This window comes from Nakaseomyces glabratus, chromosome H, assembly GCF_010111755.1.
Source record: "Nakaseomyces glabratus chromosome H, complete sequence".
In the NCBI taxonomy this organism is placed as follows: domain Eukaryota; kingdom Fungi; phylum Ascomycota; class Saccharomycetes; order Saccharomycetales; family Saccharomycetaceae; genus Nakaseomyces; species Nakaseomyces glabratus.
In genome coordinates, this window is record NC_088958.1 from 159398 (window position 1) to 178962 (window position 19565).

General features: G+C 38.1%; 11 protein-coding genes across 11 annotated transcripts; 5 read left to right on the forward strand and 6 right to left on the reverse strand.

Moving 5' to 3' along the window:
- Positions 1-206: 206 nt before the first annotated feature.
- SNA2 (Sna2p) lies at positions 207-431 on the reverse strand (the record flags this gene model as incomplete). The annotated part of the gene is made up of 1 exon (XM_065626620.1): positions 207-431. One exon carries the CDS (start codon positions 429-431, stop codon positions 207-209), a length of 225 nt encoding a protein of 74 aa, XP_065482692.1.
- A 411-nt stretch (positions 432-842) lies between these two features.
- Positions 843-1892, forward strand: AGE1 (GTPase-activating protein AGE1; the record flags this gene model as incomplete). The annotated part of the gene is made up of 1 exon (XM_446869.1): positions 843-1892. The coding sequence occupies one exon, from the start codon at positions 843-845 to the stop codon at positions 1890-1892; it is 1050 nt and encodes a 349-aa protein (XP_446869.1).
- A 638-nt stretch (positions 1893-2530) lies between these two features.
- Positions 2531-4096, forward strand: SPS1 (putative serine/threonine protein kinase SPS1; the record flags this gene model as incomplete). The annotated part of the gene is made up of 1 exon (XM_446870.1): positions 2531-4096. One exon carries the CDS (start codon positions 2531-2533, stop codon positions 4094-4096), a length of 1566 nt encoding a protein of 521 aa, XP_446870.1.
- Positions 4097-4449: 353 nt separating this feature from the next.
- SPS2 (Sps2p) lies at positions 4450-5826 on the forward strand (the record flags this gene model as incomplete). Its single annotated transcript, XM_446871.1, has 1 exon — positions 4450-5826. The coding sequence occupies one exon, from the start codon at positions 4450-4452 to the stop codon at positions 5824-5826; it is 1377 nt and encodes a 458-aa protein (XP_446871.1).
- A 490-nt stretch (positions 5827-6316) lies between these two features.
- URC2 (Urc2p) lies at positions 6317-8416 on the forward strand (the record flags this gene model as incomplete). Its single annotated transcript, XM_446872.1, has 1 exon — positions 6317-8416. The coding sequence occupies one exon, from the start codon at positions 6317-6319 to the stop codon at positions 8414-8416; it is 2100 nt and encodes a 699-aa protein (XP_446872.1).
- Positions 8417-8678: 262 nt separating this feature from the next.
- On the reverse strand, positions 8679-9089 carry FPR2 (peptidylprolyl isomerase family protein FPR2; the record flags this gene model as incomplete). Its single annotated transcript, XM_446873.1, has 1 exon — positions 8679-9089. One exon carries the CDS (start codon positions 9087-9089, stop codon positions 8679-8681), a length of 411 nt encoding a protein of 136 aa, XP_446873.1.
- A 442-nt stretch (positions 9090-9531) lies between these two features.
- EUG1 (protein disulfide isomerase EUG1) lies at positions 9532-11133 on the reverse strand (the record flags this gene model as incomplete). The annotated part of the gene is made up of 1 exon (XM_446874.1): positions 9532-11133. The coding sequence occupies one exon, from the start codon at positions 11131-11133 to the stop codon at positions 9532-9534; it is 1602 nt and encodes a 533-aa protein (XP_446874.1).
- Positions 11134-11868: 735 nt separating this feature from the next.
- GVI51_H01551 (uncharacterized protein) lies at positions 11869-12198 on the reverse strand (the record flags this gene model as incomplete). The annotated part of the gene is made up of 1 exon (XM_446875.1): positions 11869-12198. The coding sequence occupies one exon, from the start codon at positions 12196-12198 to the stop codon at positions 11869-11871; it is 330 nt and encodes a 109-aa protein (XP_446875.1).
- Positions 12199-12403: 205 nt separating this feature from the next.
- NTA1 (amidase) lies at positions 12404-13618 on the forward strand (the record flags this gene model as incomplete). Its single annotated transcript, XM_446876.1, has 1 exon — positions 12404-13618. One exon carries the CDS (start codon positions 12404-12406, stop codon positions 13616-13618), a length of 1215 nt encoding a protein of 404 aa, XP_446876.1.
- Positions 13619-13773: 155 nt separating this feature from the next.
- Positions 13774-16581, reverse strand: MNN14 (Mnn14p; the record flags this gene model as incomplete). The annotated part of the gene is made up of 1 exon (XM_446877.1): positions 13774-16581. One exon carries the CDS (start codon positions 16579-16581, stop codon positions 13774-13776), a length of 2808 nt encoding a protein of 935 aa, XP_446877.1.
- A 1626-nt stretch (positions 16582-18207) lies between these two features.
- On the reverse strand, positions 18208-19539 carry CBF1 (Cbf1p; the record flags this gene model as incomplete). Its single annotated transcript, XM_446878.2, has 1 exon — positions 18208-19539. The coding sequence occupies one exon, from the start codon at positions 19537-19539 to the stop codon at positions 18208-18210; it is 1332 nt and encodes a 443-aa protein (XP_446878.2).
- Between the last annotated feature and the right edge of the window lie 26 nt (positions 19540-19565).

Consider the following 19565-nt stretch of genomic DNA (forward strand, 5'->3'; position numbering starts at 1 on the left):
CTCTTGCTTGCACTCTACAATAGGGAAAGTGCTTCAGATTTCTACAAAAGCTTCTGTTATGGCCTTATGTATTTATGCGATGAGCTGAAATCTTTTCAGCTATAATTTTTTTTCCAGCCTAAAGGAATAGAAGTCAAATAATTATATTATGGGAGTAATGTTGGGAGTACATAAAGTATTGAATATAAAGAACTATAGTGTAGCGACTAAACTGAACCGTATTGAGAGGAGCCCTGCAGTCTGCTGTGCTGTTGCTCATATGGATAGCAGGATATCACGTAGAGAGCGTGGATCAGGCCCGGGAAGAAGCCCAGGATGAACAACACTAGGTTGATGAGCATGTCCTTCGAGCAGAACCCACGTCTCAGACCAACGGCCACTGGTGGCAGAAACACTGCCACGAATACTAGAAACCAATCTCTTGCGTGCATTTGTACTGTACTGTTATGCTATATAGGAAGCCAAAGCTTTGCTGTTCTGTGAGGTATTGTTGCCAATACAAATGGAACGCAAAGGAATCGTCCAGTTGTAATATATAGTTTATATAAGTTAGATATGGTACTCAAAGGGGATGTGAGGGGAGGCACAAATCCTGAATGTTATCATTTGCGTTGTAGAGTAGCCCGTCACGACCTTACGAGGTGGTGTGTCCTTGAATCACTACGTCACATCGGAGCTCTTGGAATGCGATTCTAAAGAGGGCTTACCTTGGTGTTGGATATTAGCAATTGGAATTGCATTGCTTGCTAGAAAGGGCCCAGATTTTTCATCTTGTATACGCTAACAACTAAGCATTATAAGCAATAATCAAAGAGCAACGCTAAATCAGCCGTATTAGTGCAATGGAGAGGCTGAATAGGCCCAGTGAGCTGTGGGAGCGGATCAGGGCCCTGGACGAGTCTAATAAGAGGTGTTGTGACTGTGGTTCACGGCATAATGTTGATTGGGTGTCTATCAACCTGCTTTGTGTTGTGTGCATCCAGTGTTCTGGAGTACACAGGTCTCTGGGATCTCATATATCAAAGGTGAGGTCGTTGAACATGGATGATCTACACTCTAACCGAGAACTCAAATACCTGTTAGTGAACCACCTGATTAACAGGAACGTCAACAGCGTATATGAAGCCCGAATACCTGCCGGGATAAAGATAAGGAAGGATGCTCAGCCTGCTGACCGGGCTAGGTACATAGTTGACAAATATATGCACAAAAAGTATGTTGAACGCACCATGCAGGCTACTTTGACCAACTCCCAGATGGCTAACGATAAGGATATAAGAGATACAGAAATAGAAGACCTAGTGAGGCATATACGAGCGAAGTCTATACTGGGACTACAAAGAAGCCTGGCGATGTCAAAACACACACTGAAAGACCTTTGTCTTCATTATGGCATTCGTTCACCAACTTTATTTCAATTGTCCTTGGAGCAGTTCGAGGCTACCTCTTCTGGAACCCTAGTGTATTATATATCGGAATACTTGCTGCTGAATGGGCTTTTAATAGATGATCAAAGAGCTGTTGGTAAAACTAAATTAGACGTTAGTCCTGGGGCTTTAGAATATTGGACATCCAGGCAAAATATGTATGACACATATGCCAATGCTATGATGCAAAATAACGGGGAGACTAATGGTGGTTCCAATGGACTGGCAAGAGATAGAACAAAGAATGGACGAATGAGCAACGGGTTGCCACGTCGGGCAAACACCCAGAATGATGGAAAGAGACGACTATATTTGGATACACAATCGTCAGCTTTCGATAATAATAGGAGTTCTGGGCCATTTTCAGCTACATCAAATAAGAAAAGATGGAGTCTCGCATCGCCGACAAGCATACTCTCTATACATAAAAGTCTCTCCAGAAGAGATTCGCATAAGAAGTCATAGCCATTCTATTACCCACTTCATAATCTTTTACAAGACGCTCTCTGCGTCTTGTATGATTATTATTTGGGGAGGATTTATTGCATCATACTTTGTGTCAACTGTAATAATAAGAATTTTAGAAATGGATTCGGATGTACAGAATGCATTGTATTTCTTGTATAAAGTAATTGATAGAGGATCTATGTTCAATTAGCTTTCTGACGTAATTTTATTTTACTTTTGTGCATGACCATTACTTTAATTAATCTCTTCTATTACTATAAGGGCTGTTTTAATCAACTTTCATACATGGAAATTAGAAAAAATTAACTCTGTGAAACCAATTGTGGTTTCGAGTATTTGTGCTCCAGAGTTTGTGGTATTCAAATATATGCTTAATTACTAGTAGTCGTTAAATTCCTGATATCTTCTCAATTCTTATTCTGTTGCAGTATTTATTTCTGACAGTGCTATTTGTTGTTATCACAAGCGTTAATAAAATCAGAATAATTCAAATACCATAACATAATTTGCTGGGAAAGTATTTGGTTAGGTTAGTCAATAACAAATTTTTGAGTTGTAAACAGTCACAAGTGGAATCAAATCACTTTTGCTTAGATTTGGCAAATAACAATAGGGATTGCAATTAGTTAACTACAATGTCTAAGCGTTTCGTTATTGAGAATTGTATTGGTAGAGGAAACTTTGGTGATGTTTACAAAGCTAAAGATACTTGGTTGAACGAGGTTGTAGCAGTGAAAGTAGTCAATTTAGAAAATTCAGAGGAAGAGGTAGAATTGCTTGCGCAGGAGATTTTTTTTTTGGCAGAGTTGAAGTCTCCATATGTGACTAATTACATAGCCACTGTTGTAGAAGATGTTTCTATGTGGATTGCTATGGAATACTGTGGAGGTGGGTCTGTTGGTGATTTATTAAAGTACCATTACACATCCGGTTTACCAGAACACAAGACTCGATTCATTACAAGGGAAATTTTGAAGGGTCTATCTTACTTACATTCGCAGAGAAAAATTCATAGAGATATAAAGGCAGCAAATATCTTGCTCACTGATGAAGGTAAAGTAAAATTGAGTGATTTTGGTGTTAGTGGTAAGCTTCTATCTAGTTTTAGAAGGGATACATTTGTTGGGACACCATATTGGATGGCTCCAGAAATTGTAGCCCATGATTCAGAAGGTTACGACGAGCGGGCTGATATATGGTCGCTAGGTATTACTGTGATTGAAATGTTGAGAGGTTCCCCACCACTATCCAAATACGACCCCATGAAAGTTATTGCAAATTTACCAAAGCGGAAACCACCAAAGCTACATGGCGATTTTTCGGATGATGCAAAACATTTTGTGGCCTTATGTTTAATCAAGGAGTCGGCAATAAGACCTACGGCGGCTGATCTTTTGACAACTAGATTTACAACTAACACCAGAGTTGAAAACCTGAAGGATGATGTCGATCTCATTAAACATGTAAAGCTCAAAATCAATAGGCACTCAAAAAGTCCGAAGTTTCCTTTGGAAGTGAAAATTTATGAAGATGGTACTGATTGTGCTAGTGCAAATTATTGGGACTTTGATACTTCGGGATTAAGTGTGGTACCTGCAACTGCATCAGTCGATAATAGTTTTGCGTCTAATGAGGCCTCAAGGATAGATGAAACCACTGAATATCACACTGGGAAAGGTGAACTGGTCTCAGCAATGACTGGAAGTCCAATATCTAACAATATGATTAGTCCATACCAGGACTCCTATAAAAGTACAGTGACCCCAATCACGCCAATGCCGTTGGGTGAATCTTTTAGGAAATATTCAGCACCAGTAAAACAACAGCCTGCATATGATATAGGTTCAGGAATGGAAATTGATCAACAAACCTGTTTAGATGGTGAGCCTCATAGCTCAACAGATAAAGTGGCCCATGAGGATTATAAAAAGTCAGTTGACCATAAGGTAAATGTTAAAAATACTACAATTTCTATTGTTGGCTTTGACTATTACAGAAATGTAATCCATCATTCATTCAAAAGAATGGAGGACAGAGCACATGATAAAAGAACTAAGGAAGTTGTCTTGGAGATTTTGAAGCATTTTGCTGCTGTAGAAACTACAATTCCGGGCTTTAGTGAAGTCTTCATTGAGGAAATTTCATTAAGATTGGAAGCATTACGGGACTATTACGAGAAACACAAAAGTCAATTGGCATAAATCATTTATTGAGGAAGTGATTATTCATTTCACGTACTGTCATTTAGAATAATGTGTTAATCGAATAATTAATTATTTTATGAATCCTAAGCAACGGTTAATTGACTATCACTATTATATATATAATAACATAAATGAAAACTGCAAAAAAATTAATGATATCAACATTCTGGCTGCTTTGTGTTGTCATTGTGTTGTAATAATATTTAATGCCACAAATGTTTTCCACTTTTGATTTTTTGTGCCAGTATAGTATTTTTCATGTATTGCATAATTCATCAGTAACTAATTAAGTTATTGTTCAGTCTCAAATAAAAGATAAAATTAACATCCTATTAAATCTAAAATACCAGATGCACTGCAAGTCACCAAACATGAAATTAGCGCTACATTGGTATTTTGTTTTAAGCTTTATTTTAAGCGCTATTGTAGCCTATGAAAATTTTGTAATAATGGAGGAAAAGAAACTATTGCCATTCGTAAAATTGGTAAGAGATAATTATACTGTGGAATTGATCCCAGATGATATTACTTTAACTGATGAGCAAACTGCGGATCAGTGCAAAGAATCTAGTATTACTGTTAATTCACCTGAAGAGCTATTCTACTTACAAAGGAGGTGTGATATTCTAGAAGGTAATTTGATCATTGGAACTGATTATCAAGAGAGAATAATTGATTTAGGTTTTATTAAAGAGATAAAGGGTGATTTAGTGCTTGATGGAAATGCAAATATATTTAGGTTGGTCGGTGAAAATTTAAATACAATTGGTGGAACGTTTACCCTAAGAGGGACCATGTCGTTAGTTGCCATTATATTCCCAGTATTGAGACGCATCAATATTATTGATTGGCAAGTAGTACCAGTACTTGATCATTTAGAATTGGGTTCAAATTTAGAAGGTCTGCAACAATTAATAATATCAGACTCGTCGATATCAGACTTGAATGTATTTAAAGGAGTGCAAGAGCTAGATATATTTAATATTAATAACAATAGGTTCCTGGAGATTATTAATAGTGATTTGAAAAGAGTTAGTAAACAGTTAAGAATACATGCAAATGCTGATGAGCTAGTTATCAATATGTCCCAGTTGGAGTCTGTTGATAATATCACAATAAGAGATGCAGCTGGCATCAATCTACCTGAACTAACATATGTTAATAGCTCTATGGAAATAATAGAGAACTTTTGCAGTGATCTCATTCTACCAAAGTTGAAGAGAGTTGATGGTACTTTGGGTATTATTGGTAATCCCAGTCTACAAAATGTCAGTTACCAAAACCTTAGAGTTATACAAGGTGGTTTAATGATTGCAAATAATTCAGAACTCACTAATTTGGACTTCTTCCCTAATTTAAAGCAGATAGGTGGTGCAATCCATTTTGATGGTAACTTTATAACTGCAAATATGCCAAAATTAAAATTAGTGAAAGGAAGTGCTTTTATTAGGAGTACTGCTGATTATTTCGATTGTAAGAGATGGTTCACCCCAGTTAACGGAAGGGCAATTGTTAGAGGCGGGAAACTAAAATGTATTGCCAATGAACGTGAGAGTACAATTAGAATTGGTGATGACGGCTCATTAATCGACAATGATGACTCACCACAGTACGATGATTCTCCAGAAAATAAAGATAGACAAGAGAACAGCGCGATGCTCAGGAGTAAAATACGTGGCCTTTTGCCTCTAACAACTCTACTAAGCATGTATTTGATACTGTTTTAAAAATATATAGCATTTTGTAAGCATGTTATCGCTCTAATCCGAAAGAAAATAGGCTATAATAAAAGTTTTAGAAAGTATTTGATTTTTTGGAAACTCTAAAACAATCAGTGTGCATTCTCTCAACTAATGATAAAGTATGTAAACATGGGATAGTGTATTCAATGTGGACTGTAATTTTGTATCAATTTACAACGCTATGTTGTTCATCATAGATTAAAGCTTGAAAATAGTGAAAGTCAAAGACACTTTGAAAAAAAATAAAAATAGCGATGAGCTAAGCTGAGCACAAGAATCATCACTAATTTATGAAATTATTGTAGTGGGATGAATGATTTTAAGGTTTATTTTGTAAACTTCTTAGTAACTGCTGTGTCAAACAGTTGAAACTGCTGTATATTTGACTTTTATTTCTGGCTGGGTTTACTGGAGCTTGTCTCTTTTTACTGCAAAGCAAGTATAAATACTAGGTCGCGAGCGTTGTTAGTTAGTAATGGAAGTTGAGAATGCTAATAATGGTATGAATGCTGGCGTCACAGAGAGTGTTACACACACACAAGAGGATAGTAAAGCTCCCAAGGAAAATGGTAGTAAAAATGATAATGAGGACAAGAAACCAAGAAGGAAGAAGAGAAAGACTTCGAGCTGTGATGTCTGTAGGAGGTTTAAGACTAGGTGTGATTTTGATGTCATGTATGGCAAATGTTATAGATGCAAAGTGTTAAACTTAGAATGTTCTTTAACTATGGAAAGACAAACTGAGATCAACAAGACGCAGAAACTCGGAGTTAATGCCTTACTAAATAATGATGACAGCAAGGACTTGAAGCCCATGAATATTGATGAGATTACAATGAAGGTGAGAGATATGGATTATAACTATGGGGTATTAAATCACAAACTTGATTTGATACTTAATATGTTACAAAAGTCGCATAATGAAGGAAGACTGCCGTCAGGCAACGACAAGCAAGGCAAACTGGTACCTTTTACCTCAGTGTATGATGACATCAGACCATCAAATGATGGATATAGGATACACGAGCCACCTTTAAAGCTTATAAATGATCTGGATGCAAGGTTATTTCCATTGGATGCACTTACACAGAAAGCAAAGATGGAAAGGGAACAACGACCTTCTGCTGTTGCAAGAGTCAAATTCTTGGATTTTTATAAGAAGCATCAAGAGCTCTGTCACCAATTATCAAAAGAATTTTTAATGAGATCGCATTTCTGGATTATCCCTGGAGGAATTAAAGAGATCGATGAGACATATGCTAATAAGCACCTTTTCATCACAAGTGTGTTTACTATTATCGCAATGAGTTTTGCGGATAATGATAAATATGCACAACAGCAAGAAGAATTATATCCGCTTGTGGAAAGATTACTAACGAATACACTTACAATGTTTGAAAAACTTACAGACTATGATATAGAAGCTATCCTGTATTGTAGTATGTTTAATATTTCTCGGAAGGCAAAAAGATACAGGCAACTAAAATATAACTCCTTAGTTCTGAGTAATTTTGCATTGTATAGTTTGCTTAATATCGTGGACTTTCATAGAATTAAGGAAAGGGTAAATGCTGCAGAATTTGACATGAAGGATTTATATCATCTAAGGATTCTAAACTCCCTTACCGCATGCCATCTGGAGTACTCAATTAGCTCTGGTCAAATATGGGAACAAAATAGTGCTATAAAGGAATTTAATAATCTCGTTGTCAAGTTTCCGCAAGCAAATTTTGCGGATGATATAAAAGTTAGTGAGATTAATTTGAATGTAGTCGTAAATGCTATTTTCATGAACTTCAAAACTTATTTTCATCGTTATCTATACAAATACTCAGATAACTCGACTGTGCAAGAAAAACAGCTTTTATTATTCGATGAGCTTGAATTGTGGCTGAAGGACTGGGAAGAGCTTTTAGCCAAAGATGGTGCAGGTGTTCTACTATTTACCTATGATTTCTACCATATTATGATATGTCGAAGCTTTATAACTGACAATAAAGATGAGGTGAGTAAATATCCAGACTTCCTGGATAATGTTCTATATACTATGAAAGAGCATGCATTCTCCCTATTACGAGGCTTTCTACGATTACCACCGTCACTAATTAAAGGTGCTCCAATCTTCACAACATATGAATTAGTTTATGCGTGCCTTTCGCTCTGTGATTACATTCATTTATTTGATCAGCCTGAAAGGCAGCAGGTATTAAGTACCTGTACTAGGGTGTACTGGCATTTGAGTACTATTGGTGAGAAAATGAACGAAGCAACAGACAACGTTGGAACAATTATTAAATCTATCATTGATACTAGTAAGCAATCTGTAAGTAAAACTCAGGATATGGCTACACATAATAATCACAGTAGCATGAGGGACTCTATGGCTTCCTCGGGTAGCAAATTACAGACTTCGCCAAGGCAGCATAATAATACACTGTCGGATACTAAGTCTTCAGGAATGCAACTTCCAGATGTTGATCAATACAATTCTTTCGAGGAGTTCTTTCAAGGTTTCTTTAATAATTTAAAGCCTAGCACTCAACAAATATTTGAGTCTAGTAAGCAAACAAAATAGACATTCCCTTTCTGCATTTAATGACAATAAAATGTGAGCATGTGTTGTTTCTATACAATGAAGCATATTTTCAGTAAGACATATCGATCCAGGTGTAATTTGTTAGTGCATATATGAATATAACAATTTAAATAGTATGATTTTGTGACGATTGATTTTGATTATAATACTGTCTACAAAGTATATACTCTATTTAACATCTATATTCAGGATGACGTCAATTATTTACTCTTATTCTTTTTAGAGGAATTAAAAGGGTTGATTAGTTGCGGGCAATGTCAACTAGTTCAACATCAAAATCCAGCACAGCATTAGGTGGAATTACACCACCAGCACCGCGAGAACCATAGGCCAATTCTGGAGGGATGTGAAGGGTACGCTTCTCACCTAGACACATGCCTGTGATACCTTGTTCCCAGCCGGCAATGACTTGACCAGCACCTAGTTTGAATTGGATTGGCTCATTTCTGCGCAAACTGGAGTCAAAGACCTTACCATTTTCTGCCAAAGAACCAGTGTAATGAACAGAGACCATGTCACCTGGAAGGGCCTTTAACTTACATTTGCTAATTGGGATCTTCTTGGTAATTTCAAACTTCAAGCCATCTGACTTTGACTTAGAAGCAATAACACACACCATAAAGGTGAAAAGAATCCAAATTTGTGACAACATTGTATTGTTTACTTCGTTGTTGTTTATCTTATGTGTACAAGACAGAGAAAGAAGAATGATTCCTTAAATAAGAGTTATAACTATATGGATGTGTTGAATAAGAGTAGCAAAGTTGATTTTGGATTCACGCAATCGTTTGCATAATGATTTGCCAAGTACATGTAACTATTCACTAAGAAGTAAATGCTCAAAATGATAATCTAATCGTTATTACAGTTATGTACTCTTTATCTATAGCACTTCATGATGTGCATTGGTATACATTATACTAATATATTGCTTATTGTTTTTTTACAAATGATGAACGGTTTCTACATCAACACGGAGTCATTAACAGCTAAAGTGATTCAAAGATTTGACAGACACCGTTAATGTCCTCTTAGTTAAATTGAGAATGTGTTCACGAGACAATTAAATAGATGACTTAAGGTTGTAGAGTTGATTACAATTCATCTTTGATTTCGTTGTTGAAAGCCTTTTGGTCTGCATTAGCAGCTTGAGCTTGAGCATTAACAGCTTCGGCAGCTTCGGCAGCCTGAGCATCTTCGATGGCCTTGGCTTCGTCTTGCTTTTGCTTTTCTAAAAGGGCTTGGCCATCCAAGTTGGAAGTTGAGTGGCTCTTAATAAAGTCAAGAACATTCTCTAGGCTCCTCTTACCTTCAAAAATAATTGGTTGGGAGCCAGGCTTGGAACCAGCACGGTAAAGAACCAATGTTGGGTAACCAGCAACTGGGAAGTCGATAATATCATTAGCAGTAGAGTCAACCTCTGCAAAAACGATCTTCTCCTTAGTTTCTGGATTAGAGCCAAACAGTTCGGCAATCTCTTCCAATACTGGTCTGAATGCCTTGCTGTGTTGACACCATGGGGCATAGTACTTCACAAATACATCCTTGTCATTGTTGTAAACAAAGTCGTTGTGGGTCTTGGCGACCAATTTGTAAAGCACAGAATCCTGGGTCTTTGGGATTGGTTCGGATTTTATTATTGGTTGAGCCTTACCTTCGACAAAGTCTTCAACAAGCTTCTTGATATCTTCACTTTCTAACTTCTTCATAACCTTGTCAGATTCATCGGTAAATTGGTCCAAAGTGTATTTTAGATTGTTGTTGACGTTGTGGATTACAAACAATGGGAATCTTTGCTTTAGGTTTAGAAGTTTCAAGTGTTCTTGGAATTTGTGTGGGTTCATACCAACGAAGTTCAACTTACCTCTGTACTTTTCACCCAACTCATTGAAAAGACCTGTAAAATCATTTAGCTCTTGTGGGGTGGAATAATAAAAGTATGCAATTGGAAGCTTGGTGGCCATGTAGTTCTTGAAATCAGCTGCTTCAATATCAGCGAAGAATGGCAAGTTTTCCATGTGCATCCAAATGGAGATGGACTCCTCGGTTGGTGGCTGTGGACCGTCGTAGACGGCAGTTCTGTTGGTGCCTGGGAAGTACATCTCCAAGGTACCATTCTCGCTAGCAACAGTGTCTCTGATAAAGGCGAACTTCTCGGACATATCTAGAGCGACAGACCTCAAAATCTCATCGATTTCTAAGTTACCTCTGTTGTGCACAATTGGCATGTCAGTCTCAGACTTCATCTTCTCGACTTCCTGCGCGCTGGTAATGTTGGTAACAGGGTTATTCTTCAAGTTCAACAAATAGTTAGCAATTTCATTGCCGGCTTGGGAGCCCTTGTAGTTCTCAGCACCAACCAGCCTGTGATTCTTATACACTTTCAAAGTTGGGTAGAAATCAATCATCTGCTGGTCACATAGCACACCGTACTGGGTACAGTCAACTTGTAAAATCGGAATCTTAACACCCTTCACAATCGTGGCAGCCTCGCTCAGTCTAGGCTGCAACATCTTGGAGTGAGTACACCAAGGAGTGAAGAACTCAACCATAACAATTGGGTTCTCTTTCACATGTGTAGCAAACTGCGAGATGTTCGCCTTTATAATGTTGGAACTGTCGGGCGCAATCGCATCAGGCAGCTGAATGGCAGACGCAACACCAATCGCTAGCGCTAGACTCTTCACACTAACCATCTTATACTATGTAGTCCTGGCTTCCCTCAATCCACCAAAGCAATACCATGTCGCCAAAGAACGCCAATTGGCTCTTATAAGCTCTTTGCTGCCAAACTTCGAGAACTGCGACCCTGCAAATCTCAACGTCAGTAATGACCTGCGTTTTGGGTGATATAGCCGGGATGGCCTACCCGTTGATGGTCTATCCATTGATCTGCTAAATTTGCTGGGAATTAGTAAGATAACTATACTGAATATTTATGTATATAGTTGGTATACTGTGCAAACGCGTTTGTGGTGTTTTTACTGGCTTGCTAGGCGCCATTCCAGTGGCTTTTCCGCTAAGTTTCATCGCCTATCTAGTTCTATAAATGCCGCAATTTGCTCGTTACATGACGATGTGTAATGAGCACTTGTGCTCGCTACACATCGCCATCATCGTACCCGTATTTGCCTTAGAGCTTGCACGGCTATTCGCTCTTGTGATTGGGTTTGGACCCCATTTTGTAAAATTATTGTGAATTTTATTGTCACTTCTACTTCTACCATCATGATGTACTTCTTATTGCCCTCATAGGTGAATATAGCCATTTGTTAAGCAAATTTTATAACTCTGTGTGCTGATGTCGACTCCACGTTGTATGTCGATAGAAAAAGAGTTCATGCCAAGTTCTAATCTCCCGGATGCACCACTAGGAAGTTCACAGAGTTGGTGCTAAAGTAACACATCATTTTTGGTCATAAGCCCTACAGCTACCATCCGTATCGCTGCTTCTGTTCACGTTTACGCTTCTTGATCTCCTCGTTACGCTTGTCCAAAGCTCCTTTGTATTGCTGCGCATTCTTCACCAACGCTGAGAGGCTTGTGTCACGTACTTGTATGTTCTTAGTAGATATAGTATTGCTTACCAAACTGTCTTGACTTCTACTAGCAATCGCATCACTATTTATCTCCTGTCTGGCTTCCTCCTGCGGCACAGGCTTATCCGTCTTCTGCACTGCATCCACCATCGGCACTGGCTCAACGGTGGCAGTGATGGGTTCTACCGCATGCTGCATCCTGTCGTAACCGCTGGCAAACATGATCTCTAGCGGTGCTTTCTTTTTAACTCGGTCAGATTTTCCATTCGCAACTCAGGTATGTTTAATAGTGGCCTTCTTGTTATGATTTCAAAAACTCATCTCAAGTCCGATGAGCTCTGCAACTTAAAATGTAAAAGCTCATCGAAGCTGTAATTTGCTAGAATCAGCAGTGGTAGTCTATAAGTGCGCAGGGGATACATGCGTTATGAAGCTCAAAGTTAGTCTTAGGATAGTCAGCGTTCAATTGAACTCGCAGATAGGCCAGATAGATGAGACGTTGCGGCGCACCACTGTGCTCATCGACAGACTGAAGCAGGAAGTGGAAGGCCAGAAACCGCCAGATCTAGTGGTATTCCCAGAATTTGCACTGACTGGTTATAATTTCAAGAACAGAAGCCATATACTTCCTTATGTATGCAAAGCAGGTGAGGGTCCTAGCTTTGAATTAGCAAAGAGAGTGTCAAAATTATTTGGCTGCTATACTGTGATAGGATACCCTGAGAAGTGTGAGCAGAAGTTGTACAATTCTGCTATTGTAACTGGACCAGATGGATCAGTGCATTTTAATTACAGGAAGGCGTTTCTTTATGAAACCGATGAACAATGGGGATGCGAGGAGAATCCAAAGGGCTTTGAACAGTTCAAGATGAAGTTTCGAGCAAGACCAATTGATCAAGATTCGGCAGAGTTATCACCCGTTGACATAGACTTGAATACTTCCATTGGTATATGCATGGACCTTAGCCCATACAGGTTTGAAGCACCATTTCAGGATATGGAGTTCTCATCGTTTAACCTCGAGAAGGGCACAGAGTTGATCATTTGCCCAATGGCTTGGCTACATTCCAGATCTATAACCGAACACACCGATTCTGAAAAGATAACTCCTAAGGACATAGAATGTCTTCTTTCTGAACAAGGCCTGTCTATTTTTGGCTCTCAAGGTCAGTATCAATTCGATTTTGATAACAGGGCAACTACAAAGCCAGTATCACAAGATATCACAGACATAAATAGGGACAATCCAGTTTACTCAAATCTGGATGAACCTGATATGTCTAACATAAATTACTGGCTGTTAAGATTTCTGCCTTTCTTATCTTTGGATGTAAGGAGAAACTGGTTTCAAAGCTTCGCTGACCAGCTTTTGCCTCTTAAAAATTCTTATATGGGCATGACACCAAAACATCCTTGGGGTTTTGCTGGTAAAAATGCGGCTTTGGTTATTGCTAATCGATGTGGTGTTGAAGACTGTAAGACAATATTTGCAGGAAGCTCAGGAATCTTCAAATTTAATGGTTCAGAAGATAAAGATAACAATACGGACTCTACTAACCAGTCTGTTAAATTATTTGGCAATTTGGGAAAAGGCTATGAGGGTTTACTAATGAGAGATATTGATTTAATGATTGATAGGTAGTATTTTGTTAAATCTATCTAATATGCGATGTTTATGCGATTTTATATAATATAGACAATGAAAATGGCCAACATGCCCTTTAAAATAGAAAACTTAAATTAATGACAGAAATGTTTTAAATAGTCAGATGATGAAAACGCCTATTTGTGCGTTTCTTACTGTACAATTATATTCTCTATAAGGTCAGAATCGGATTCAAAGACTGGATAATTTGATAAGTTTTCATCATTTTCATAGTTCAATCCAGCATAATTTAAGTTATGGGGTTCGTTATCATTAACAATAACTTCAAAACCGTTGTATCTTTTTTCCAATATTTCCTGAATAGAGTGCCAAGTTCTCAGAATTAACTTGCTGCAAACGTTCTCTTTGATCTTTGCGATAGCCAATACATCCTTGTCTTTGACCAGCTTATTAAATAGCCTTTTTTCATAGCTGAAAAGAGTGGGATCCTTAAAGGGATTCATAATGTTGCGCCCCTTCTCTCGGCGGAATACTTTAAATGCATCGACAATTCTTTCAAAGCTCAAATTTCTGTCAAACATAATCTCAAGTTCCTTGAGTCTAAATGAGGTAGCTTCAAAGGTATTATGTGTGATAGCTATGGCATCGTGCATGTTTTGAATTAAGAAAGCCTTCAACAGAAAATAATGGTCAATACCTCTCAATTGATGCAAATTTGTAGGTATAGGTACTGACTGGTCCACAGCCAGTCTGATAATATTACGTATATCTTTGAATGAATACCAGAGTTTCATTCCAGGCAAGTAAATATTACCTTCGAAGGTAAGGAATCCGTAAGTTTTTGTTAGCTTATATTCATGCTCTAAGTGTTGGATGGGTTTTCTAGGGATTAAAGCAGATTGACCGTGGTAAATTGAATTATACAATGGGCTCAAAGAGTCAAACGAAATGAAATGACCATTTCTACAATTGTATAACTTCTTTTCCAGATGATTAGTAAATCTTTGTTCCGAGCTTAGTTCTTCATCCACAAATCTCTTATTCTTCCTTTTCCGCTGACTTTCTGAGGCTGCCAGCTTCAATAAAGTATCCTTTTCTTCCATAGACAATATCTCATTATTGCGGACTCTGGTCGAAAGATCATCAAAGTTATCCTGATTAAAGCCGTATTTGAAAGGCTCGTAATTATGGTACTCTAATTCTGAAGATTTTGATTTATCGTTTGGCCTGTCTACGATATAATTCTCGGCGTATTTTGGTGTGTATTGTGATGAGACACTCAAACCGGTGATGTCGATATAAATACCAGAATCTACATCAATAAATCTGGCGTCAATATTGTTGTTACCATTTCCGTTAGTCCTTATGGTTATAGTAGATGATACATCCAATAAAAATCTTCCGTTTCCTTCCCTAGGATCTTCGAGAATTAGTGATTGGTTGAAGTGCTCGGCCAGCATATTAAGATGTCTAATTGGCATTTGTAAATCGAAATCATCATCCCATGGGAAGGTTAGACCATTGTATAAATGACTGAACAGTGTTCCATGCGATAGCCACGTAATTAATCCATTGGCTTTAGTAAACTTCAGAAAGTTTCTTATCAGGGAGTTCATTTTCATCTGGTATTCTATTCCGTCGATATCTGGGTTGAAACTATTGTAGAAAAATCGGGCATCTCTATGAGATCCGGACTTGGAATAAAGTAAAAGATCTCTAGCTTCATTGAAATGTTTCTTTTGAAGTAAAGGGTCTACCGTTATTGAATATTTCAGACTTTCTAAATATTTTCTTTGATGGGTTGTTAGATGTTCCTCCTTTTCGAGGTAAGCTATCCTTTCCAGTGGATCAAATATAAAATCATTCTCTTTGACGTGAACTAACAATTCATCGTGTATTCTGTCCGTTAATTCTGGGTTTTTGAGCTTATATTTTTCATTAGATTTACTCTCCAAAAATTGATCAAACAAAATTGTGTGGTTGAATACCAAATCCTGATCATCTTCATTGACTTTATTTTTTTCAATAAATTTGGCCAAGAGCTCAGATTCGATGATATTCTGAGGGTTAATATCGGTTGAAATTGGTACTTGGAAAAAACTTCTATCTTTATTAAGAATAGTTAAAGAGAAAGGCATATGAAGTTTTGATCTCATCATGAAGGCCTTATTTTGGAATTCATATTGCTCAGGTGTAGCATGAGCTTGGGGTTTCTTTATATTAACTGGTAAATCAAATCTTGACGTAATACCATCGCTACAGTAATCTACCAAGTTGATGAATTTTGCTTTCCTTGCCAATACCTTATACCAATATTGCTCGCTGTAACGATGTCTGTTTACTTGGAATAATGGCTCATTAATCTCAGCCTCTATATCCAGAAGAAGTTGTTTATCGAAACCTGGGCTATACATCACAGCACAGTTGACTCGAGATTTGACCTCATCTGATAGTGCCAATATCCTGTTATATTGTTGATAGTCACTCCAGTCATACCAGGAGAAAGGAATTTGATCAGGACCTTCCTTTGATAAATAATCTAGTAGAACAGACCATATGAGTCGAGGGTCATTATCGTAAAATTTAAGGTCATCGATTGATTGTAATATTTGTCCCTTATTTTGCCCTATTTGAACAGTTAACAAATTATTCTTGTATGAGTATTCATCTGGCCATATCATTTCTGTGTTAAACATCATCTTTTCATAAAGCTTCGAGGGATTTATCGATTTGTTGGGTTCATGATGCTTTATAAAATGATGGATGTATTGTATGTGTTCACCTTCTGGGTCCAGCCAAACTCTGATTGTTAAAAATGCCTGTATAAGTAGTAAAAGTACAATAAGTCGCTTCAATATGAATCGTAACCATAATTTTATTCGTTTTACAGCTGGTAAAGAATGTATTATGGAGTGTTCGTGGCGGTCATATACTGTATTGATAGGATACTTTTCAGTATCTCTCATCTTGTCCTTTGAGTACCCGGCGTTATTCAGCATCTGTTTATATCAGCATTCAAATCCCTTCTTAACTTAAATTTCCACTTTGACTTAAACTTTACGAGTAGTTCTCAATATTTATAGAAATCTTAATATATCTAAAATTGGATGACAATGTTAATTGCCCAAATGCGGTTAAATGTAATAAGTTTTAACGGACTGCCGATTTAAATTTAGCCACTAAATAGCGAATGCTCTGACAATTGATCTTGGGCTAACCACTAGATTGGTAGTCTATTGGTACTTTAGGTGTGATTGAGCTCAATAACGTACAGTGGCAAAGTTTCAACTGAACAAGGTTATAGATCTATTATAGTGTGAAATGTAGCTCACAATAAATTGACTTTATGGTTTAGGATAAGTATTGCTATCTTTCCCAAGTGCACATATCAAATATCAACCAAAATGTTATGGAAAATGTCTACCTTTGTTAACACATTTGAGTTGTAGGATTTTTTACTGTCAAGTTTATGTTTCTACTAGGGTCCGCAGAGATCAAGTTGCGAATAATTAGCTACACCTCTCCAGTAGAGAATCAGAAGGAACGGATAAACTGCTTGATAAGAATCTTGATCTCTCTACAGATAATGGTGAGACCTTAGTAGCAGTTAGTTGCACAGGACTCCCTGCGTAGCAGCAATAAGGTTAGTAAATCTGGCAAACATGTTCCACGCAGATCGCAGTGTCAAGGCAGTCGACCAATTCGTCATCCTGAGTTAGTATTGTATCCTTGTAAGGAAGTGAATCTCAATTTGCTGACAAAGTCCACCTTGGTGATATTCTGCAACACCAAAATAATGTCTCAGACAGTGGGTGTCTCTTCGGTGTCTGAGTAGAGCTGGTTTTTCGTAATTGCAGTGATGATAAGCTTCACTGCAGGTTCATAATGACTTGTGGTTGAATATTATCAGTTGGCCACCTCCAAAAACGCTTTAAAGTATCGTTGTTGGTGGTATTTGCAATGAGTAATTGAGGTCGTCAAGCGATTTCGAGCTGTAGATTTCTAAATAACATAATTAATTGCATCGATATTCTCTATCACTATATGTCTTGTAAAGCTTCAGTATGTGATATTACTAAAGGATGAAATAGTAATTGTTTTTAATAGAATAATAACAGTAGATACAGTATAGAAAATAGTAAAAGAATACAAAGAAAAAAAATAAAAATAAAAATGTAGAAAAATGTTTGTAGGTACTGTATGTGATCTTAAACATCTTCTGGGAGTACACCTTCCAGAAGAGTTAGCGAATTGATAAGTTGAAGGTTGGACAGAGAAAAATAGAGGGTGATAATACTGACGCTGAGGTTCATGGATGGTTTCTTAATAATATTACAATTTTTTGTGACGATTATAAGAATAGTTGATATTGTGTAATAAGGAAAAGGATGGAATTGAGCTCTTCGTCCAATTGTTTGACAACCAAATATCGTTCTTATCAAACTTCTTCTATTAGAGCTTTCCTCTCAATAGTTAATATATTTACTGGAATAGAGATGGAGAAAATAGAATGAAAATACAAGTTTGAGAACTTCAGTGGTATTAGCAATATTTGCGTATGTAGAAAAAACTTGAGATGGTAGCGAACGAGGGTGAAAATACTCATACCAGATCATTTTCAATATCTATTCCTTAGACTCATCTTCGCCAGCTTCTTCGTCTCTTTCTTCTTCTTCTTCTTCTGGTTCAGCGCTTGCTCTGGGATCTATTTGATCAATTTCCTCTTGGGCTCTGTTCAATTCAGATTCCAGTTCTTTGGCTTCCCTCAAAGTATCTTCAGGTATCACAAATTTATCTTCATATTTGATGTTGTTTTCCTTCAAAATGCTCTTCAGCCTGGTCAATTCTTGGTAAGCGTCATCGAGAGCAGCCGCAAGTTTCTCGTTTGACTTTTGGTGAGCAGTCTTTGTTTGCTCGGTCACAATTCTTTGAATAGCCCATTTGTTCATTTGACTACTCTCAGATTCCTTCAACTTCTGGATCAAAGCTGCTGCACTGTTCAGAATACCAGCCTTGCTGTACTCTGGCTTTGGAAGAAGTTTTCTCAAGTTATCAATGGCCAAGTTAATAGTTTCACGACGTCTCCTTTCAACTTCCTTGTGAGATTCCTTACGGATCTTTCTCCAGTCCTGGATGGACTCATCGCCCTTCGTTTGCTTGCCTCTCTTCTTCTTGTTCTCGGTCTTCACGTCAGACCTCGAGCTCAGACTGGCATAAAGCTCAGGGTTTTCAGGGCCAACATTAATGGTAGTGTCACCTCTAGAGTTACCGGACAAGTCCTGGTAGTGGATTCTAATGGTTGACACGGCAGCAGCAGCGTCACCACTGTCATTGGCAATTTCACGGATAGATTCCATATTCTCCTCATGGTCGTGTTCATGGCCGTGTTCCTCTTCAGGTTCTTGTCCTTGTTCTTGCTCTGGTTCTTGTTCGTGTTCAGCTTCTTGTTCTTGTTCGTGTTCAGGTTCGTGGCCCTGCTCCTGCTCCTGCTCCTGTTCTTGGTGCTGGTGCTGGTGCTGGTCCTCATCACGGTCTTCCTCGTCGTGTTCCTGATGGTCAGCATCAGCGCGATGCAACTCATCGTCCACATTAGGGTCTCTGTTGTCATCGTGGTCGTTCACGTGGTTTTCGCGCTCATCTTCATCCTCATGCTCACCCTCGACAGCATGCGTTTCATCCTCACTAGCAGCACCTTCAATGGCCCTACGCTGCTCGTCATCGTTCAAGTCAGAGCCATTCACCTCCTCCTTCTCATCGTAGTGCACTGTGGTGTGCACAGTGGTCTCGATATCCACCTCCCGGTGCGACCCCTTCCGTCTCTTTGGTGACCTCTCAACCGCGTCACTCTCATGCATACGCTCAGAGGAGTTCACGTACTGCTTCAACTCCCTCTCAAGTATATCCTCCGACACTTCCTGGCGTCTGCTCTTCCTAGAACGGTTGCTTCTCTCCATCATTCTCTCTGTCTCTTTTTCTATCTCGA